This window comes from Drosophila arizonae, chromosome 2 (genome assembly GCF_054131065.1).
Source record: "Drosophila arizonae isolate 15081-1271.41 chromosome 2, UAZ_ARI_1.0, whole genome shotgun sequence".
NCBI classification, from domain to species: domain Eukaryota; kingdom Metazoa; phylum Arthropoda; class Insecta; order Diptera; family Drosophilidae; genus Drosophila; species Drosophila arizonae.
Genome location: NC_142922.1, coordinates 13,109,528 through 13,127,987, shown reverse-complemented (window position 1 = coordinate 13,127,987; position 18,460 = coordinate 13,109,528). Strand labels below are relative to the sequence as shown.

Here is an 18,460-nt window from a genome sequence, read left to right as displayed (position 1 = left end):
AGACTTCCCAACACTGAAAGGCAATGCGGTGTAAATTATTTAATATTAAATTCATAATATTTGCTTTCAAGTTCAGGTTTTGCTCATAATTTGCATGGCATATAAGGTGTATAAAACAAATTTAGTTCAGAATGGAAAAGGCTTAGTAGATACCGACCGACCATCGATAAGTTGAAGTCGAAATAAATAAGCTGCACCAGATACTGATGTATGGCCACACTCTTTGTTATATTGTAGAAGGAGAAAAACGTAAATTGGCCTAATTTTTTAATAAAACTTTCCGTTTGCACTCCATACGGATCGTTTCACCCACGGATTAGCCCTTCATATTTGATAGTGAGGAAAAAGGTAAGTTGATGAAAAACACATAAACGTTACTCTATCAATAAGCTCAAGTATTAAGACAGAGCTCAGGTTTGAAGTCGACGAAGTTTCCCTTAACGTGATAAAAATATCCAGTATCCACACAAAAACCTTGAAAATATGCATATGAGATGAAAAAATTTAATGAATATTAATTAAATGACGTTAACAAAAGTGGATACATTTCGAGCCAGTAATGGTGATTCTATTCATCCTAAAATTTTCTTTGCCCACCTGACGCATTTGGCGATGAAAATTGAGGGTCTTATATAAAGGTTTAAACATTTTAATTGCCACTTAAGTGCTACTGCTTACAACAGTATAGCTTTTGTGCTTTGTTGCTTTCGCCATATCGCACTCCACTTTCCTGCCCGCCCCGACCACATTTTAAATGTTCAACTAACAACAATACAGGTGTATACACACATACACGTGCACTGGTATACATACATACATACATATTCACGGATGAGACTAATTATATGCGGAACAAAGGTCGAATTAGTCGGATATTTGTAAGATGTAAATTTTAGTCTGTTGATATTATTGTAAATTTTATATGTGTGTTCTGTGTATACGAATTTCAAAAAAAAAAAATTTTCCATTTAAAAGTTTGTCTTAAATTTTAATAATACCTATATTTGTATAATTTTTTGTTTTTCCTTCAGCTCATTCGTTTAGAGGCTAAGACAATTGTGATGGAATCCTCTACAAATCTGCTGGAGCGCATTAGCACTGGCAGCGATAAGGAGACGGCCAGCAACAGCATCAATCCCAGCGGCAACGATCAAGATTCTGGTTTGGCCTCGTCGGCAGAGATGACGAATACACCTGTGGCGCAGAGCGCCGCTGGCGATGATGTGGATGAGGATATTTTTGAACAGGTGACAATGATACTGCGCAAACGACGTGGCTGGGGACCACAGGATTCTCTCAGTCCCAGTGGTCTTGATCTGGATTTGCTCGAGGATGACGATGAGCTCGTTGAAGAAGATGATGCCGGTTGCCCGCTGCCCTCGACGCCAGAGGACACTCAGCTGATAGAGGCCGAGGTAAGTTAAATGTCACAGCCACAATCAGCTGTATGCAAAACTAAATTGCCCCAGCACGCGCTCTGTTATCTCCGTCTGACCCAGTGGCCACTGTTGCCTATACAAAATATATATAATATATAACAATATACATACGTATGTATTTGAGCATTCGCATTGCAATCGATTGCTCGCACTTTGAGTGCCGCGACCGAGCTTATCATATCGTTGAACTCGCCAGGCAGCCACCTGTGTGTTCTCTTCGACGAAACACCCACCCACACCTGTATATACAGTTAACAAATATATATATTTATAACTTATTGCTGTCTGCACGCCTTGCGGGTTCAGGTGCGCATTGGGCTACGAGCGCTAGATTTGGGCGCTCGTTGCCGACAAGGTACAAAAAAGCTAAAAACAGAAACGTAAAAAAGCTATACAAAAACAAATATGACGCAGATAAGAATTTTGCGTTCATCTATCAATTTTGCTCACTCTTATCTTATCGCGTCCCTCGTTCGCATTTCTCTGGTTCCGCTTTAAGTTTGTTCACAATATTTAAAAAACAGTAGGCGAGCGAGAAGCGCGTCAAAGTACAAACTTGCCTTTTTGTGCAAATTATATTCTATTCATTATTTCGAATCAAATTTTATTGGTTGCCAAATGGCACAGTCGCGGGCTGAATTTGATGCTGTCATTAACGTGAGCGGAACGCAGGAGTCTGAATCAATTGAGCAAGAACCCTATGAAGACTCGAATGAATTAAAATCAAGCGAAATCAATGTTAGTCGAATTGCTAAATGTATTTAATTTTAAGGCTTTTAATCAGTCTCCGATCGTGCTAGAACTTAATCACATTCATTTATTTTTTAGATGACCGAAGTCTTAAAGGCAGGCGTACTCTCAGATGAGATCGATCTGGGTGCGCTGGCCCACAATGCCGCCGAGCAGGCCGAAGAGTTTGTGCGCAAGGTAAGCTGAAGGCTAAACCAAATAAAAACTGGCTGTTTATTGTTTCATTTCATTTCAAATGTATATTTAAATCATCATGTATCTACACATGGAACTAACGCAAGCTCACATAATTTTTAAATAAATATACTAATATCTTTGTTAACAAATTGTTCTCATTTATTTCAGTCTTATTGGCTTAATAAGTATAAATCAATTATATAAATATATTTTTTGCAATGCAATTTCGTGATGCTCATAAACATTTTGCTTGTTCGCAGGTCTGGGAAGCCAGCTGGAAGGTTTGCCACTACAGGAACTTGCCCAAATGGTTGCAGGACAATGATTTCCTGCATCGCGGTCACCGTCCGCCATTACCCTCGTTCCGCGCATGCTTCAAATCAATATTCCGTGTCCACACAGAGACTGGCAACATCTGGACACATCTGCTTGGTTGCATTGCTTTCATTGGCGTCGCACTCTACTTTGTGTCTCGTCCCACGGTTGAGATACAATTTCAAGAAAAATTGGTATTCGGCACATTCTTTATGGGCGCCATTATTTGCTTGGGATTCTCGTTCGCTTTTCATACATTAAGTTGCCATTCTGTAGAGATTGGAAGACTGTTTTCCAAGTAAGCCCCAGAGACATTCGCTTATCTATTAATATTTATTAATTGAAATTTAATTTCTAATTTTAAGACTGGACTATTGTGGAATTGCGTTACTCATAATGGGCTCCTTTGTACCGTGGCTTTACTATGGCTTTTATTGTCACTACCAGCCAAAGGTGATATACTTGTCTGTTGTTTGTGTGCTCGGCTGCCTGTCTATCATTGTCTCGCTGTGGGATAAGTTTTCGGAGCCCGCTTTGCGTCCGCTACGTGCTGGAGTATTCATGAGTTTTGGGTTGTCTGGCGTCATTCCGGCCATTCACTATAGCATCATGGAGGGCTGGCTTAGCCAAATTAGCCGAGCTAGTCTTGGCTGGCTTATACTAATGGGTAAGTAATAGAAATGGTAACTCTTTAATGTGTTTACTCAATTCTTTGTTTGATTTCAGGCCTGCTTTATATACTGGGTGCATTATTATATGCTCTTCGCGTCCCTGAGCGCTGGTTCCCCGGCAAGTTTGATATTTGGGTATGTGTGCTTTCTTTTCTATTTTGTTTTATATATATTAATTGATAGTTTCACGAATGAATTTCCTTTAACAGTTTCAGTCACATCAAATTTTCCATGTGCTCGTAATAGCGGCAGCCTTTGTGCATTACCATGGCATCTCGGAAATGGCTATGTATCGTGTCACAGTCGGCGAATGCACCGTGCCAATCGAGCCTATAACATTCTAAAGAATCTAGCAACTACAAAAACTACAATCTTCACATACAATCATACATGCGCACTCGCGAGAAAGCAAACCATCTGCACATACAGGCACCAAAAATGAGAGACGTAGCGCCGTTTGACAATGCAACCATTTTAGCGTTCGGTACGCATTTGTTCTTTGTTAATTGGATTCATACAAAAAGCCAACATTCATGATGGATGAAGAATAATCTATTTCCGGAATGGTGATTGCAAAACTTACGTTATTAAATACTTAGAAAAACCACATTTATTATAATCGAATGAAATCTGCAGTAGCTTAATATAATTATTTATAAAATTTATCTTTTACATATTATTTTTTAGAATTATACGATAATCTTTGAATATTTCGTACACATTGCTGATAATGCTGTAATTTGATATTTTACTTTTCTTTTTCAATTTGGAGATATCGCAAAGAAAATTTAAGAAAGCATTTAAACATGCGTTGCGGTCAGGGGTATAAATATTATCAAGCTAGCAACTTAACTTTAAGCCTTCAAATTCAGAAATTAAAAAAAAAAAAAATCATATTTGAAGCAATAGTATTTCCGTGAATCAAAATATAAAGTAATAAACATTGTTATAAAAGGCGTTGCTTATTTATTATCAATGTGTCTGATTAGATTCTATTCCATGCCATTCTATTATCTATTGTCAGTATAACTCGCATGGAAATATTGCGTTCTGCATGCATTAAAAGAGTTTTGACTAAAAGCTGGTTTGCTTTGTTCGGTTTTGCTTCTAACTGAAGTCGCTTAGGCTCTCAAGGTGAAGTAGGCCCTGATGTGTTGGCAAACATATTGGCTCACGTGAAATCGCAACGGGCCAGAACGCAGGCGAGTTTCCTCATCTAATGCTGATGTTCTTAATTGATGCTCTTCATTACTTCAGTTTAATGCGCACCTTCCAGCTTCGTCATATCGAAATCTTTGGCGGCAAGTGCGACCGGGTTACTAGTTTAGTTCATATACTGGCGGTTTGTTTGTTTTGGTCTTGGGTTAGACAGCGAGGGCAACGCGCTGCTTGCTAATGACTGGCAGAAATTTGGCTCAAGAGTTGACTTTGACCCGCCGGATCGACTCGATCGACTGCGTTAGATCTGACTTGCCAGTCTGTTATTATTCAGCTCTTTTTGGTTCTACTTCAAGTTTCTTGTCTATATTGACACTATGATAGATCATTAAGCATATATACATATATATATATATAATTTTTTTTTAAGCCCCATTCTTAATTATGCAATTATTAATGTCTTAGTAACAGCTACTTATGTATTAAAGAATTTAGTTTGTATTTCTTTTATATTTCAAGTTCAGTATAAATTATTCAAGAGAAATAGAGAAAACAGATGCTGAATGCTTATTCATATACATATATGAGATTTGTTTACAAATTACAGTTATTTCATCCGATTAAAATTTTTGCAAACGATTAGCTTTATAAATGCATAAAACATTTTCGTTTTGGCGTTTAGGTATTTCTTTTCGGTTTTACATACAGGTCAAACATGAGGCTAAACTTAGAGTCGTGTTTGATCTTATCTGGGACATCGCCTGCGGCGAAGGGCGAACTTGTTCTCGGTCTCTTATAGCTATAATAGTTGTAGCTCACTATTGTATTGTAAATCTCGTGCTGGTCCATGTTGTAAGTTGTAACACATGGCAATCGCCAACAATTTTGGGCTTTCACTTTCAATTAAGTTGTACGTGATACGCGTGAGCTATAATTTTGTTCATTATATTTAATGCGACAATCAAATGGGATCATTATATAGACCTAGCATTGGGTAGCAAGAGCTAGACATGCTGGATGCGTGTAACTTGAAAATGTGAATGGGATGAAATTTGAATCAAGATGACTTCAGATGTTTTTGATGACCAAATCCATTAGCAGGTCGATTAGTAACTCAATTAGCAGGTCTAGGCACCCAAGCATATCAATTGTCAATTGAATCATATCAATTTTCTCCCAATGTTTTACTTCTATCTTTTATGGTCTTTTATTCAGTCAGGGTATTGCATATTCGGTGTATTTAATTCTAATTGATTTTTTATATTGAATATGCTTTCTGAGCAACTCGGAAGCTCCATTGATCTTCAATGTCGGTATCTGTGCATGGAGTTCAAGACCCTCTGAATTTTATTGATTTTATGATTTTATTAATGGGTTTTCTTCAGCCGATTTCATGCGTCTAAATCAATAATACAGACAGTCAGAGGCAACGGTAATCAACTTGTGTCTTTCAAGGTTTTTGGCGTATAAGTGTTATGGTCAAGGCTGAATAGACCCCAAAGTCGTTGCATGCGTGCCTGTGTGTGTGTGTGTGTGTGAGACTTCTAATCAGCGTGACAATTGCGAGTTACTTTTTTCTCTATTATTATTATTATTTTTTTTTTTTTCACTCCACTGAATCCCGCCATTTAATATGGCTCATAAATAGATTTTTAATATAATCTCAATTAGTGAGCTCATATTATCAAATGGGAAAGAAGTCAAGTTATGGTTCAAGTTCAAAAACATTAAAAGCGTATAATAGACGGACGGAGCAGTAAAAAGAAAACGCCTCGGAGCTGCTTTGAGCTTGGCAGCTTGCGGACTGCCAATTTTGGTCCGATTCGATGTTTTGTAAAGATGCTATAAGATATATGGGTGTACACACATGTTTGTATGTGTGTGTGTTTATTTAAATAAACTAAAAAAACTCACTAATCGTATGAGTCGTTATAGCGGGGTACAAAAAACACAAACACACACACATAAAAAAACACACACACATGGTACACACACATGGTAGCTTGTACACAAGTTTGTGTCTTAAGTCTTTTGTTTCCAACGTGTGACATTGAGTTGAAAACTGATTTAATTGATGCTCGATAAGAGCACAACATATGCAAATGCTGTAAGCGATTTTCGATTTTAAACCAATTCGAGTTGCCATAGACCAGTTTAGATGATTCAATCAGGCTTATATGATATTATTATTGGTCTAGTGATGCTACTAGCGGCACACTTTAAGCTTAGGCGCACTGATTAAGCAGCTGAGGCACGCGTCAAAATTCGTTCACCTCTATATGGTATTATGCGCACATTGACGACAAAAGTGTGACCAGCAGCTGTTTGGTAATTGAAATGAAACGCATGTACAACGCCAACGAACCACCCCCCTCCTCCCTGAGCTAGGCAAACACACAGACACTTACTAGCAAAACAACACACACGCGCCTGGCATAATTAACTCGGGCTTCACCTTCAAAATTGCGGAAGCTGAAACGTAACCAAAATCCGATTTGGGCGCTGCTCAAAAATCTATGAATGAATCGTTAATGAAATCGAAATTAAAAGTAATGCATTCAAATTCTTATTTGTGAAGTCGACACATCACATCAATTAGCAGCCGCTCTGAGCTCTCTGAGTTATTAACACCAACGGGTACCAAGGCAACTCCGGCAAGTGCCGAATTGCAGCATGCGCCGCATTGTGGGTCTGGCTCTTTGGCTGGTGGCAAATGCCAGCCATTGTGGACTTCTCTTTGTTTCTAGTGTGCTAGCTTCTAATGGGCAGGGCCTGAGCACTTCGAGTCGCAGTCATATTCATGCCAGCGCCTACATAATGACACCGTGGCCCAGCTTGATGATGACGTTGCTTAAAGTTGCAAGTGGCCACTGGAAGTTTTTGGATTGCCTTGTCTGCGGTTTCACCTAGTCGCGTCAGCTTGGCTTGGTCTTGTGGTTGAGGCCTCTTGGTGCCATTAAATTGCACAATAATTTGCACACTTAGCGTCATATGGGTCGCCTGTGGGCGCTGCCTGGGCCACTCGACTCCAGCCCAAGAGTAGGGCTCGGAAGCTGGCTGCTGCTACTTTGTCAGCGAAGATATATGACAAAGTTATGCCATACCCAATCAGTCAAACGCCAGCAAAATTGCAATAAAATTATACGAAAAAAACAAAAAACAAAAAAACAGACTCATTGAAGGCGTTGATAATTACAATGTTCGACAACAATAGATAGAAATTATTGCTTTCTAATAATAACTTATGTATGTGCATATACTTAACGCTAATCACCGATCGATAATTACCTTATAATACTGTGTGCAGCTTAGGGTCCGATCGATTAATATTATAAAATCCTAGAACACATGCCCTCAAAAACATGCAATGCCAATAGCATAACCAAAGACACACACACACACACATGAGCTATTATACAATCATACACACACACACACATACACACGAATGATTACCTGTTCGCTTATACAGAACTGACGCGATCGCCACATACATTCTTGTGGCTAAATTAACGAGCTGGTACAGATCGGCGATCGGCTTCGGCACTCGTCTCGTGTCCGATCGATCGAGTCTGTATGTGTGTGCGTGTATGTGTGTGCACCTGTGGCTGTGTGTCTGTGTTTGCAGCGGCGCATAGAAGACGGCTTGTCGCGTCCGGATGTCGCTTAGTTTGTTGCCGGCGCTTTAACCGCAAAGTAAGCGCAAAAGCGTGAAGTTGGCCCCACTGGCAAAACTAATTCCCTCATATTGCTGCTGTTGTTGTGAAGCGCCGCGTGTTCCATAGAATTTAGAATAGATATAACAAATTTATATAATATTGTGCGAGGATAACGAAACGCGCGCTTAAGGATTCTCTGTGCTCTCAAATAGTGCCGTGTGCAGTGTCGTGCCACTATATATAAATCGATATACACATATATAGTCTATAATATTAATAATCCGAATACAGCAAAAGGCAAGTGCAGAACTTACAAAGAAAAACCTAAAATATTTATATTAATTTTTACAAAATATGAATTTAATATGAATACGAGATGCGTTTAAATCGAAATTTCATATCAACAATGTTTCAAAACTGAGCCAGTTTTGTTTTCTTTGGTTCATTGCGAAAGAGTCGCGCGTGTTTGTGGACCAATTTCGAGCTCCCATGAAAATGTATTGTATACAAAAGAGAAACAACAAAAATAACACAGCTTGGGCATCACCGAAACCAGATTACAACATGAACTAAAGTTTTAGTTGTAATACATATGGGGCCCGAGTCGTGAGCTGCAGCCGAGTCAATCACTGAAGTCAATCACTGATATGTAAATGATTTTCTTTTTCTTTACGGTGATTGATCAACCGAAATGAGCTGCGGCAGATGATCGTTAATCGTCGATCGTCGATTGTTGACTTATCTCGATGCAACCACGCAACAGTAACAACTTGATGTTAATGTTGTAAATACATACTACACATAATTTGGGCAGATGCAAATTTCATTTCATTCATTATATCATCGTGAAAAGCGACAAAATATGTATATATGTGGGTATATATCTTTCTTTTGGGAGCAATCTGGTCGAGGTTTGTGAAAAGGCGGCCAGCAAGTGCTAAACGGCAAGATACACTGTTTACTCAGTACGCAAATAAATGCGTGAATGTCTTGTCTGTACCCCCATATGAAATCGAAACTTTTTGGCCGGACTGTAACCAATTTCTCATATTTGTAAAATCGGCCGAGTGCCCTTCAGTTTCTGCTTCAGCTTCAGCTTCAGCTTCAGCGCTGACGTCGCGTTGGTAACGCATGCGCGCAATTTATTTATTTATGATTTTATAGCTGTTGTCTTGGCGCAAACAGCACGACCGTCAACCTGCCGGGCTAGTTAAATTATCTTACTATCAAGCAGAGAGGGTGAGACAGAGAGAAAGACTCCCAGAAAGAGAGAGAGAGAGAGAGAGAGAGAGAGGGAGAGGGAGCTAGAGAAACCGAAAACGAAAACAAATAGCTAACAGCCAAGATTTGTGCTGCACATCCGTTCGCACGTTGGCCAAGTACAGCGCTGGGCGACACAGTTTCTTATGTGTAGCTTGTGGTCTTTTTGGTGACATCTGGCTCCGACTCTGGCTCTGGCTCTGGCTCTGGGTCTGGCTCCGACTCTGTGACATAGTATTTTTAATTTTGCGTCCAATTGGGGTCACATGCGTGGTCGGTCACACCTTCGCGCAGAAATCATCTGCATTTCAACTATGTTTGTGTTTCTCAATTCATTTTTTTATTGTGCCCGGCTGATTTTCAAATTTGACTTCATTTGCTTAAGTGGCCACGGTCGTCGCTCAACATTTTGACAATAATGGCAAGGTGAAACACCCAAAGAGAGCAAGGGAAGCTGGCTGGGCAGAACGTCACGGCAACGATGACAGCGCCAAAAATTGGAGGCCAGAAGTTTGGCTAATGTCTAAAGCATATATTAATATATATTTATTTATATATTGACATTACCCCCCACCCCCTTTGATTTAGCTACGTACTGCGCATGACTCGGTCAATCGCTACACCCTTGGTATTGAGCAAATGATTTGTCAAAATGCAACTGCAAAACCCCAACTGCCAACTGCCATTGCAATAATATTAAACAATAATAATAATAAGAGTTGATGGTGATGATGTCGCCAGCAGATGGATGACTGTTCATTAAAGCCACCTTTTGATTATGGCTGCGATTTGCCTTTGCATTCGCAGTCCCTTTAGAGCATCTAATAATTGTGTTTTATTTTGATACTTGCCTCAGGCACATCTCTGCTGTTTGAGTGCCGGTGCGATAATTGATTGTAGGTTGTAGGTTCTAGATGTTTGCCTTTAGTTGTGTCGCAATTAACAGCTATTTACTGTTAACTTATGCAAATTTACAACTAGCCAATATTAAACGAAAGACTGAGGCAACGAACTCTGAACTTGTTGAGAATGCGCAATGTCCATAATGTTAATTGATTGGATATTAATGAAAGGCGTAATATATTTTTGAGAATAGAAAGTTTTTTAAATTTTAAGCAATGATTCAAAATTAATAAGGTTCTATAATTATTGTCTTTTTTTTTTATCAAACGAGACGTCTTCAATTTTTAATAGGTTGAAAATCGGGCATAAAATATTTGTATTTAACGGGGCTCACTTTATAAATAATGAATGCAAATTAACATTTTAATTCATTTTGAAGGTGACAAACATTATTAACAAATTGCTTTTAATTACAGTGAAGCACAAAGCCAGGGAGCAAAGATAAATAAATAAAATATAATAAAAATTTGGCAGGCCAAAGATTGGAGATCTCTATTAAGAGTTGAGGAATTTCAACAGATTTTTCTCAATTGCGACTTATGTAGATCAGTGGGTTAATAATTAAGCTAATTTTCTGTAAAAAAAAAATATATTCAAGATTTGTCATTTATATTCAGATTTTGATAAGAACATACATAAATTATTCTGAAATATATTCTGTAAAATGTATTGTAAAAACTGGATTTGTAGCCGATCGTTCGATTGACAGCTTTATGATATAGGCTTCAAACTAGCTTTAATAAAAACAGACTGGAAGGCGGAAGTGAGAACTCAATGTCGTCAGTCGATTGGAGGACATTTCGTCAGTTTCCTTGCATAAATTTCAATTTTTGGGGAGACGATGGGTAGCTGTAAAATTTAGCCAAATAAATAAAAGGCAAATTAGATTACCGTAGCCGGCAACAATAAAATCTTCGTTCTACTGAATTAGCCATATAAGGCACTTAGTGAAACATGAATAAATAACATATTTAAACGCTGACTGAACAGCTGAGAGACCTTGCATCTATTAGGAATTTTTTCCTGCTCATTATAAATACCATTTAGAGCGTATGTAGTAGATACTTACTTGGCTAAAAAATACGATTAGATTGTTGCATTTGCTTAACCCCACACGGAAGTGTTAACACTTGACATCGTTTATGGACTGATATATGAGTGAAAGATATGTTGGTATTTGCTTAATTCATTATTATTTATTATACTAGTTTTAGTCAACGTATACGCACTAGTTCAAGGCGACGTCAGCGCGCTACAATAAAAATAGAGAAAAAAAAAGAGAAAAAATCAAACTACTCTATATAGTAAATGCTATAAAAATCAAGTTTCAATAAGACGTCAAAAATTTGCATAGAGCCGTTGTCAATAAATTTGGATTCTCTTTGTAGGCTGCTGCAATATGGCTTAAAACGATGTTGTAAATAATAGAAATATCAATAATAATGGCTAAAGGGAGATCTTAACGATGGAGCTATCTTTGGCAAACGACCATTGGCCACACATCATCAAGGGGAGACATATACACAGATCAGTTAGTCTCGATTATGTTTTGTTTCCTCAAAAATGTACGACCTTGTGGTCGATTTTTAGTGCGTTGCCATTGCTGGTGCGGCTGTTGATGTTGCTGCTGTTGCCCATAGCAGCATGGCAGCAGCAGCAGCAGCAACGGCAACAGCAGCAGCACCAATCTTTGGCTGGCCTCTTGATCGTTTCATATGTTGCTGGAGCCGACACTGACATTGTGTCTGCTGATTAATTTTATGCGTTGCACTTGTTCATTTTGTTGATTGTTGTGTTATACCCTGTACAAATGGTAAGCAGAGCGTATTCAGTGTATAGCAGCATCTCTGATATCTTCTCTGCCTAGTCAACACCCTATGTATCTTTCGTCTCATAATAATTTACTATATAAGACTTCCACAAAACGCTAATTACTGGGTATCTTCAGCTCACACATACTCAGTGTTGTTATTGTTAATGTTATTCAAAAAATCGACTCCCAATGACTTGACGAGTTTTTGTATCAATAGAGAGCGACGCATGTAACAGCTATGCAGCCTTCGTTTCGACCTCTTATCAATTGAATGGTTTGAGCATTGGGCCGCCATCAGAGCTGAATGGCTGAAAGCCATATGACATGTGCGCCACTTCCAAAGCTGGCAGCACGCTTTGAGTGTACATAAAAGTCCGAGAAAACGAGGAAAAAATCGGAATATTAATATAGGTTTGGTTCTTTTGTGCGAATGCGTGTCTAGAATTTATCGCTCGGTATCAAGCCCGGCTGGTTATCGCATAATAAGAAACGTCGCTGATGACGTCAGCAGCCGCAGCAACAGTAGCGAGCACGAGCAGATTGGTATCGAACAAAATTCCTATTTACTTACATTTTCAAGATTAGGCAATAGCCACGCTAATTGACGGACCAATCTCTAGGCCGCGATCACCTCGTGGCTTGTTTGCAACATTATGCAAAGCACCTGCAAATATTTATAGAGCATGGTGTGGTGGGCGGGCTAGCGCATGTACCCTAGGTACCACCTTTCGATCATTTATCGGGATGAGCAAAGTATAGAATTCATATGCAAAGCAGCAGCTTTAACTATTTTGAGGCGTTTAAGTATTCGGGAACGACGCACAAACACACACAAACACAAACGTACACACACAAATACACACACATACACACATGGAAACTAATTTGCATGTGAACGTTGCTCAGGTTTAGGAAATTAATAGCCAAATAAATAAATATGCAAAATTTACAGCATAAGTTGTCGGAGGTGTTTGCCTAGAATGAGCCATCATTTTGTATATTTACCAACAAATGTGTGCAGTAAATATGTATACACACATATGTACCTGTGTGTGGACAGGTTTAGACTTGATTTATACAATGATAGCTTAGACGATGCCTTTAAAGAGCTGAAAGGCAAGTCAAGACAGGTCCACTCCCGAAAACGGTCAGCTTTGCATGTGCAAAATGGTAACGCCTGGAAGCTTTTGGCAATCAATGAGATTTAGCATTCTCGGTTTTATTGTGCAATCATCATTTGACATTCTTATTATTAAAAAAAAAAAAAAAAAAAAAAACTCTTCAATATTTTTGAATCAAATAAAAAATATTGCAAAGATGTGCCAATTTCTAATAATTTAAAATTAAATTTAAAAATATTAATTGTCTCAGGTTTCATTTAATAAGCGACTTACGTTTTTTGTAGCCTGCGAACCTTTTGGTTTTTTGTGATTATCTTGAAAACTAACATTTGCCTAAAATCAGATTTAGCACCAATTATAGAGCTAATCAAGAGCTACAGGATTCACTATTCGTCAAAATAAAAAAATGTTTTGGCATTCTTTTTTTTTTTTTTTTAACTCAAAAGCGTACGAATGTCACATTCGCCACTAGAGAATTACCCATATGTATTCAATATCAATACCTATTAAGGCAATTTATCGAGTAAATACTAGGCCTCTCTCTCTTTCTCCCTTTTTATTAAATATTTGTTAAAGATACGCCTTCAGTCAGTATAGCATTTTTTTATAGGAGAAATAAAGTAAAAAGAGTAATAAAGAAAATACAATTTTCTGGAAAATAATAAACTCCATTGCACAGATGTGCAATCTACAATAAAAAGAACCCTTTACTTTTTTTGTTTGGATTTTAGGTAAAACAAGTTTGGCAAATACTAAATGATATATTATGATAACTGAATTAACATAAATAATACGTATTTATGGATAATGCAATAATTAGTATACTTATATCCTACTAATTGCCAACCTTATTTTATCATCCTGCTGTCCAAGTAAAGATTCGCATTTACTCTAATTGGCAGTCGTGAAATGTGAACAGATAACATGAACGTATTTAACATAACGGAGATAATATGTAAATTGATTAAAGCACAGTTTACGAATGATTAACTTCTATTTAGAACAGTTAACACCAAGATTTAAATAATGCTTTTATTTAATTTCTTCATTTCTTCAGTTATTTCCTTCATTTCAGTTCATCTTATTTGTTCTTTATAATGCAGTGAAATGAGCTAAAGATCAAATGTGAGAACAGCCACAGCCACGCCTGTTTTTAATGTAGAAGCATAAAAACAGCTTGAAGACAATGCTTAATCCGTATTCCGGTTTGCCTATGATAGCACACATATGTCACACTGTCCAAAAAGTCGACAGCTATTAATACATAGAGGCGTGTTCTCTTGTGAATGGGTATTTTCGCAACACTTAACTGATTATCGATTAACTCTTGCCAAACATGATTTGAACTGTGGGCCAGCCGCGAGGTGCTTGCAGCGCAGCAAATTTGATTCGATATAGGCTGCTTAATTCTGTCGATATCCGATGGAAGACCAAACGCCATTGTGGCAGCAGGCGAAATGCAGACACAATGCACGTGTCGGGTCGGGCTGAGAGCGTACGAAAACAAAGTTCTCGCGGCTTGCCAAACAAACGATGACTGGACACAAAAATGGGGGCCAACTCGTTTCGATTGGGCTACGGTCTGATACGTTTCAGTTAGTGCAGAATGACGGGCAGATTTGCATGAATCGCCTGCCGAGTGTCAAGAGCCGAGTTGCAGGCGGCAAATGAGCGTGCCGCGTAATTAGAACGGCAAACAGCAGCAGCCCCATGCATCGGGCACCAGGCAGCAGGCATCAGCATGATAATTTCTCAGCAAATATAATAAAGACTTGTCATAGCTGCTGTTTACCAAAGATACATGGCAATTGTTGAGTGTGTGTGCAGCTATTGCGCCATGGCATGGTATGCAAAGTGCGACTCCAAAGAACAAAAAAAAAAAAAAAAAATGAAAAAAAAAAAAAAAAAACCAAAATGAGTAAACAGTTCAAGGCTGTGGTAAGCTCAATTTTGGTTGCCCGATTGCAGCTCTGCCACCGCAAATTGCCAGGCTGGCCGCTAACCGCAGTGCGTGCAAAACTGCAGGCAATCAAAGCAGTTGAGTCAGCGAGACAAAGGACCTGTTTGAGCTCTTATCTTGCATCTAGCTAGCTTATAATTATCGTGCCCCTTCTGCCACATATAGATGTGCCACTAACTGGTTTCCCCATCCGTCTTTCTCTTCCTCTATCTGTCTCTCACTCTCGCTGGGAACAATGCCTCCAGCTTGTCTGTCCTTGAACTATCCTGCTCCTGACAGCAGCTTCTGCCACGATTGGCGGGCTTTTCTGGAATATCCCCAGCTTACACAAAAACTAGATGACAATAAAAATCGACGTCCAGCAGCAACAATGATAATTTGGCATACGAGTGCAAACCAGTTTCGAGCTATATACATGAACTTATGTGTATATACCCAGTAGTTATGACAAAAGGGTTGAATGGCTCGCGGCATAAGTCATGCCATCAAATCCCCATCAATTATCTTCAGCAACAGCAATAGTATTATAGGAGTATTATAGTATTATATATATAGTATTAGAAGGAGTATTATAGCCATTATAACTATTCGAAGCCATGAGTATTATAGGCATTATAACTATTCAAAGCCAGGGTATTGGCCCGTCGCTCTGCCGAGTATAGCTCCATATTCTTGAATGTTTCATTGGTTTTGTTCAGCTTGCATTCCCGGCAGCGTGTAACTTTAGTCTTTACCCACAACCACAAAAAAGCTTTTAAACATTGTCAATGTATGGGAAAACAGAATTCATTTATAATGCTGAGACAGACGTAGAGTGTAAAGTGTATAAAAAAAAAAAAAATTAAATAAAAAGGACTGATTAAGCACAAATCAAGTAAGGTTAATGCCACAAAACTTGGCCACGTTTTGCCTAATTTACATGTACGTTTATTAGCTAGAAAATGTGCACTCAAGTGCAGTAAACACATATTTATATATCATAAACATTTATATGTATTGATATTTCTATGATGCTTATTTATAGCAAACATCCCATTAATAGCGCCGCATGGGCTAAGCGAGGGCGCGGCTTCGCCTTGGCTGTCAGACTTTTGTATACCTTTATGATTAACGTGCTAGTCCGCTGTATATCAGTTTATCAAATAGATTCAAAGACAGTTCAGGTGCTAATATTACAGCACTCGGTATTTGCATAAGTTAGCTAATCCTAAGCAGAATTGTCTGATGATATTTGTGTTTCCCATATCGTACTTGCAGTTGGCAATATGTCGGTCAGACTGAACGAGACACAAACCATTGTTGACAAGATGGTCAACTTCTTCGTGGAGCACGAGGATCTGCGCACAAAGGTCTGTAAAAGTCGTTGAATGGATAAGTTGAAAACTTTAATATATATATATATTTCTTTTTTGTTTTTTTTTTTTATTACAGAGCTGGTTCCTCTCGAATGCACCTGGACCGCTGTTCATGATTCTCGGCGCTTACCTGTACTTCTGCCTGTATGCCGGACCGCGTTATATGCGCGATCGCAAGCCGTTCGAGCTGAAGAACACGCTGCTCATCTACAATGCGGTCCAGGTGCTGCTCAGCTGGGTGCTCTTCTACGAGGGCTACAAGGGCGGCTGGGGCGGTCACTACAACTTCAGGTGCCAGCCCGTCACCTATGCCACGGATCCCATCTCCATGAGAGTAAGCTCTTATTGAGCTATTTAGTTAGTTGTCATAGACTGAATCCTCGGTTTCTATTTAGATGGCGCGTGCTGTCTGGCTGTACTACATTGCCAAGATCACGGAGCTGCTGGACACGGTGTTCTTTGTGCTGCGCAAGAAGGATCGTCAGATCTCGTTCCTGCATCTGTACCATCACACCCTGATGCCTGTCTGCGCTTTCATCGGCGTCAAGTACTTTGCCGGAGGCCACGGCACCTTGCTGGGCTTCATCAACTCCTTCATCCACATCATCATGTATGCCTATTATCTGCTCTCGGCCATGGGACCCAAAGTGCAGAAGTATCTGTGGTGGAAGAAGTACATCACCATCCTCCAGATTGTAAGCTTCTAGCTTTGAATAAGTATATGTTTTTTATTAACCATATTCGCTTCCCCCGCTTACCAGGTGCAATTCCTCATCATCTTTGTGCACACGCTGCAGATCCAGTTCCAGCCAAACTGCAACTTCCCCAAATCGATTGCAGCCCTACTGACCTTCAATGCCGGCCTCTTCACCTACATGTTCAGCTCCTTCTATGTGCACAACTACAAGAAGGAGGCCAAGCAGGCGGCACAGGCCAAGCTGGCGGCACAGGCCAAGCTGGCGGCCAAGCAGGATTAGAGAAAGGATTACAGTTGATGCTTTTATTTTTTTGCCTTAATATCACGATCACCAAATGCGAATGCGGCAATCGTTAGTTAGGTTTATAGCCTGTACACGTCTACTGTGAAGAGATCCATTTCAAGGGGCATAGCTCACACCCTTTTTGGGTATATCGTAGATCAAGTTGGGTGTCTGTACATTGGATATTACATTTTCTAGCTCTTAAGTTTCGTTTCGTCGTAGTATTTAAAGTCAAGTATGAGAATGTGAACAGTCTTTGTACAGTCGCCATTGCGCAGTGCAATCACAAGGCACGCGACGTATTGGCCAAGTATAATAGAACCAAATATTGTAGATTAGTTCATCGAAACGTATGTAGTTTTTATTTTATTGATTGGCGTGCAATAAAACTCTAAGACATACAGCAGATGGCATTACACCAAATTGTCACTATCAGCAATTTTATTTGCCATTTTTTAAATAATAATATATAATTGTACATTGAGAAACTTTTTAATTGTGTAAAATATGACAATATGTATAGATTTTAAAACAATAAAAAAAATTTAATCAAATCGTATGCATTTCTGCATGCCTGAAAGTATGCTACACGATATTCAAGGATGTGCAGCTAGTATTGAATATTCTCGCTAGATGGCGTGTGCGTGTGTAGCTGAGCCAGTTTAAAAAACTGCTTCGAGTTTTATGATGGGATTTTTGTATAAGTATTTAAATTTAATTTTCTGAGAAAAGAGTTTATTTTTAATGCACAAAACAACACGCGTTAAACTTTAAATGTTTTTGTTTTTATGGTGGAATAATACAGCAGACATTTGGAGAAAAGTATTTTATAACAAAAAGGAATGAATTTCATTTTTATAGCATCCATTATCGTAAGATATTTTTTAAATATAAATTTT

General features: G+C 38.8%; 2 protein-coding genes across 5 annotated transcripts; both read left to right on the top strand.

Moving 5' to 3' along the window:
- Positions 1-48: 48 nt before the first annotated feature.
- AdipoR (adiponectin receptor) lies at positions 49-4,017 on the top strand. 4 transcript variants are annotated; one of them, XM_018018053.2, is made up of 7 exons: positions 53-348; positions 1,032-1,415; positions 2,268-2,366; positions 2,627-2,979; positions 3,047-3,348; positions 3,408-3,487; positions 3,562-4,017. In XM_018018053.2, exons 2-7 carry the CDS (start codon positions 1,062-1,064, stop codon positions 3,694-3,696), a joined length of 1,323 nt encoding a protein of 440 aa, XP_017873542.1. In that variant the 5' UTR covers positions 53-348; positions 1,032-1,061; the 3' UTR covers positions 3,697-4,017. The 4 variants fall into 4 exon arrangements, with proteins under 4 accessions (XP_089332535.1, XP_017873542.1, XP_017873540.1 ...); XM_018018051.2 differs by lacking the exon at positions 53-348 and adding an exon at positions 844-974; XM_089476409.1 differs by lacking the exon at positions 2,268-2,366 and having other exon boundaries at positions 49-348.
- Positions 4,018-8,163: 4,146 nt separating this feature from the next.
- On the top strand, positions 8,164-18,115 carry LOC108608768 (very long chain fatty acid elongase AAEL008004). The gene is made up of 5 exons (XM_089476417.1): positions 8,164-8,466; positions 16,484-16,575; positions 16,658-16,915; positions 16,977-17,276; positions 17,343-18,115. Exons 2-5 carry the CDS (start codon positions 16,492-16,494, stop codon positions 17,556-17,558), a joined length of 858 nt encoding a protein of 285 aa, XP_089332543.1. The 5' UTR covers positions 8,164-8,466; positions 16,484-16,491; the 3' UTR covers positions 17,559-18,115.
- Positions 18,116-18,460: the final 345 nt, after the last annotated feature.

What these genes read in the sequence shown, in the direction of transcription:
- AdipoR (XM_018018053.2), top strand. Translation starts at nt 1,062, where the DNA reads ATGGAATCCTCTACAAATCTGCTGGAGCGCATTAGCACTGGCAGCGAT. An exon ending in CTCAGCTGATAGAGGCCGAG is followed by an intron (nt 1,416 to 2,267) that starts GTAAGTTAAATG and finishes TTTATTTTTTAG; the next exon opens with ATGACCGAAGTCTTAAAGGC. An exon ending in ATTGGAAGACTGTTTTCCAA is followed by an intron (nt 2,980 to 3,046) that starts GTAAGCCCCAGA and finishes TCTAATTTTAAG; the next exon opens with ACTGGACTATTGTGGAATTG.
- LOC108608768 (XM_089476417.1), top strand. Translation starts at nt 16,492, where the DNA reads ATGTCGGTCAGACTGAACGAGACACAAACCATTGTTGACAAGATGGTC. An exon ending in ACGAGGATCTGCGCACAAAG is followed by an intron (nt 16,576 to 16,657) that starts GTCTGTAAAAGT and finishes TTTTTATTACAG; the next exon opens with AGCTGGTTCCTCTCGAATGC. An exon ending in ACATCACCATCCTCCAGATT is followed by an intron (nt 17,277 to 17,342) that starts GTAAGCTTCTAG and finishes CCCGCTTACCAG; the next exon opens with GTGCAATTCCTCATCATCTT.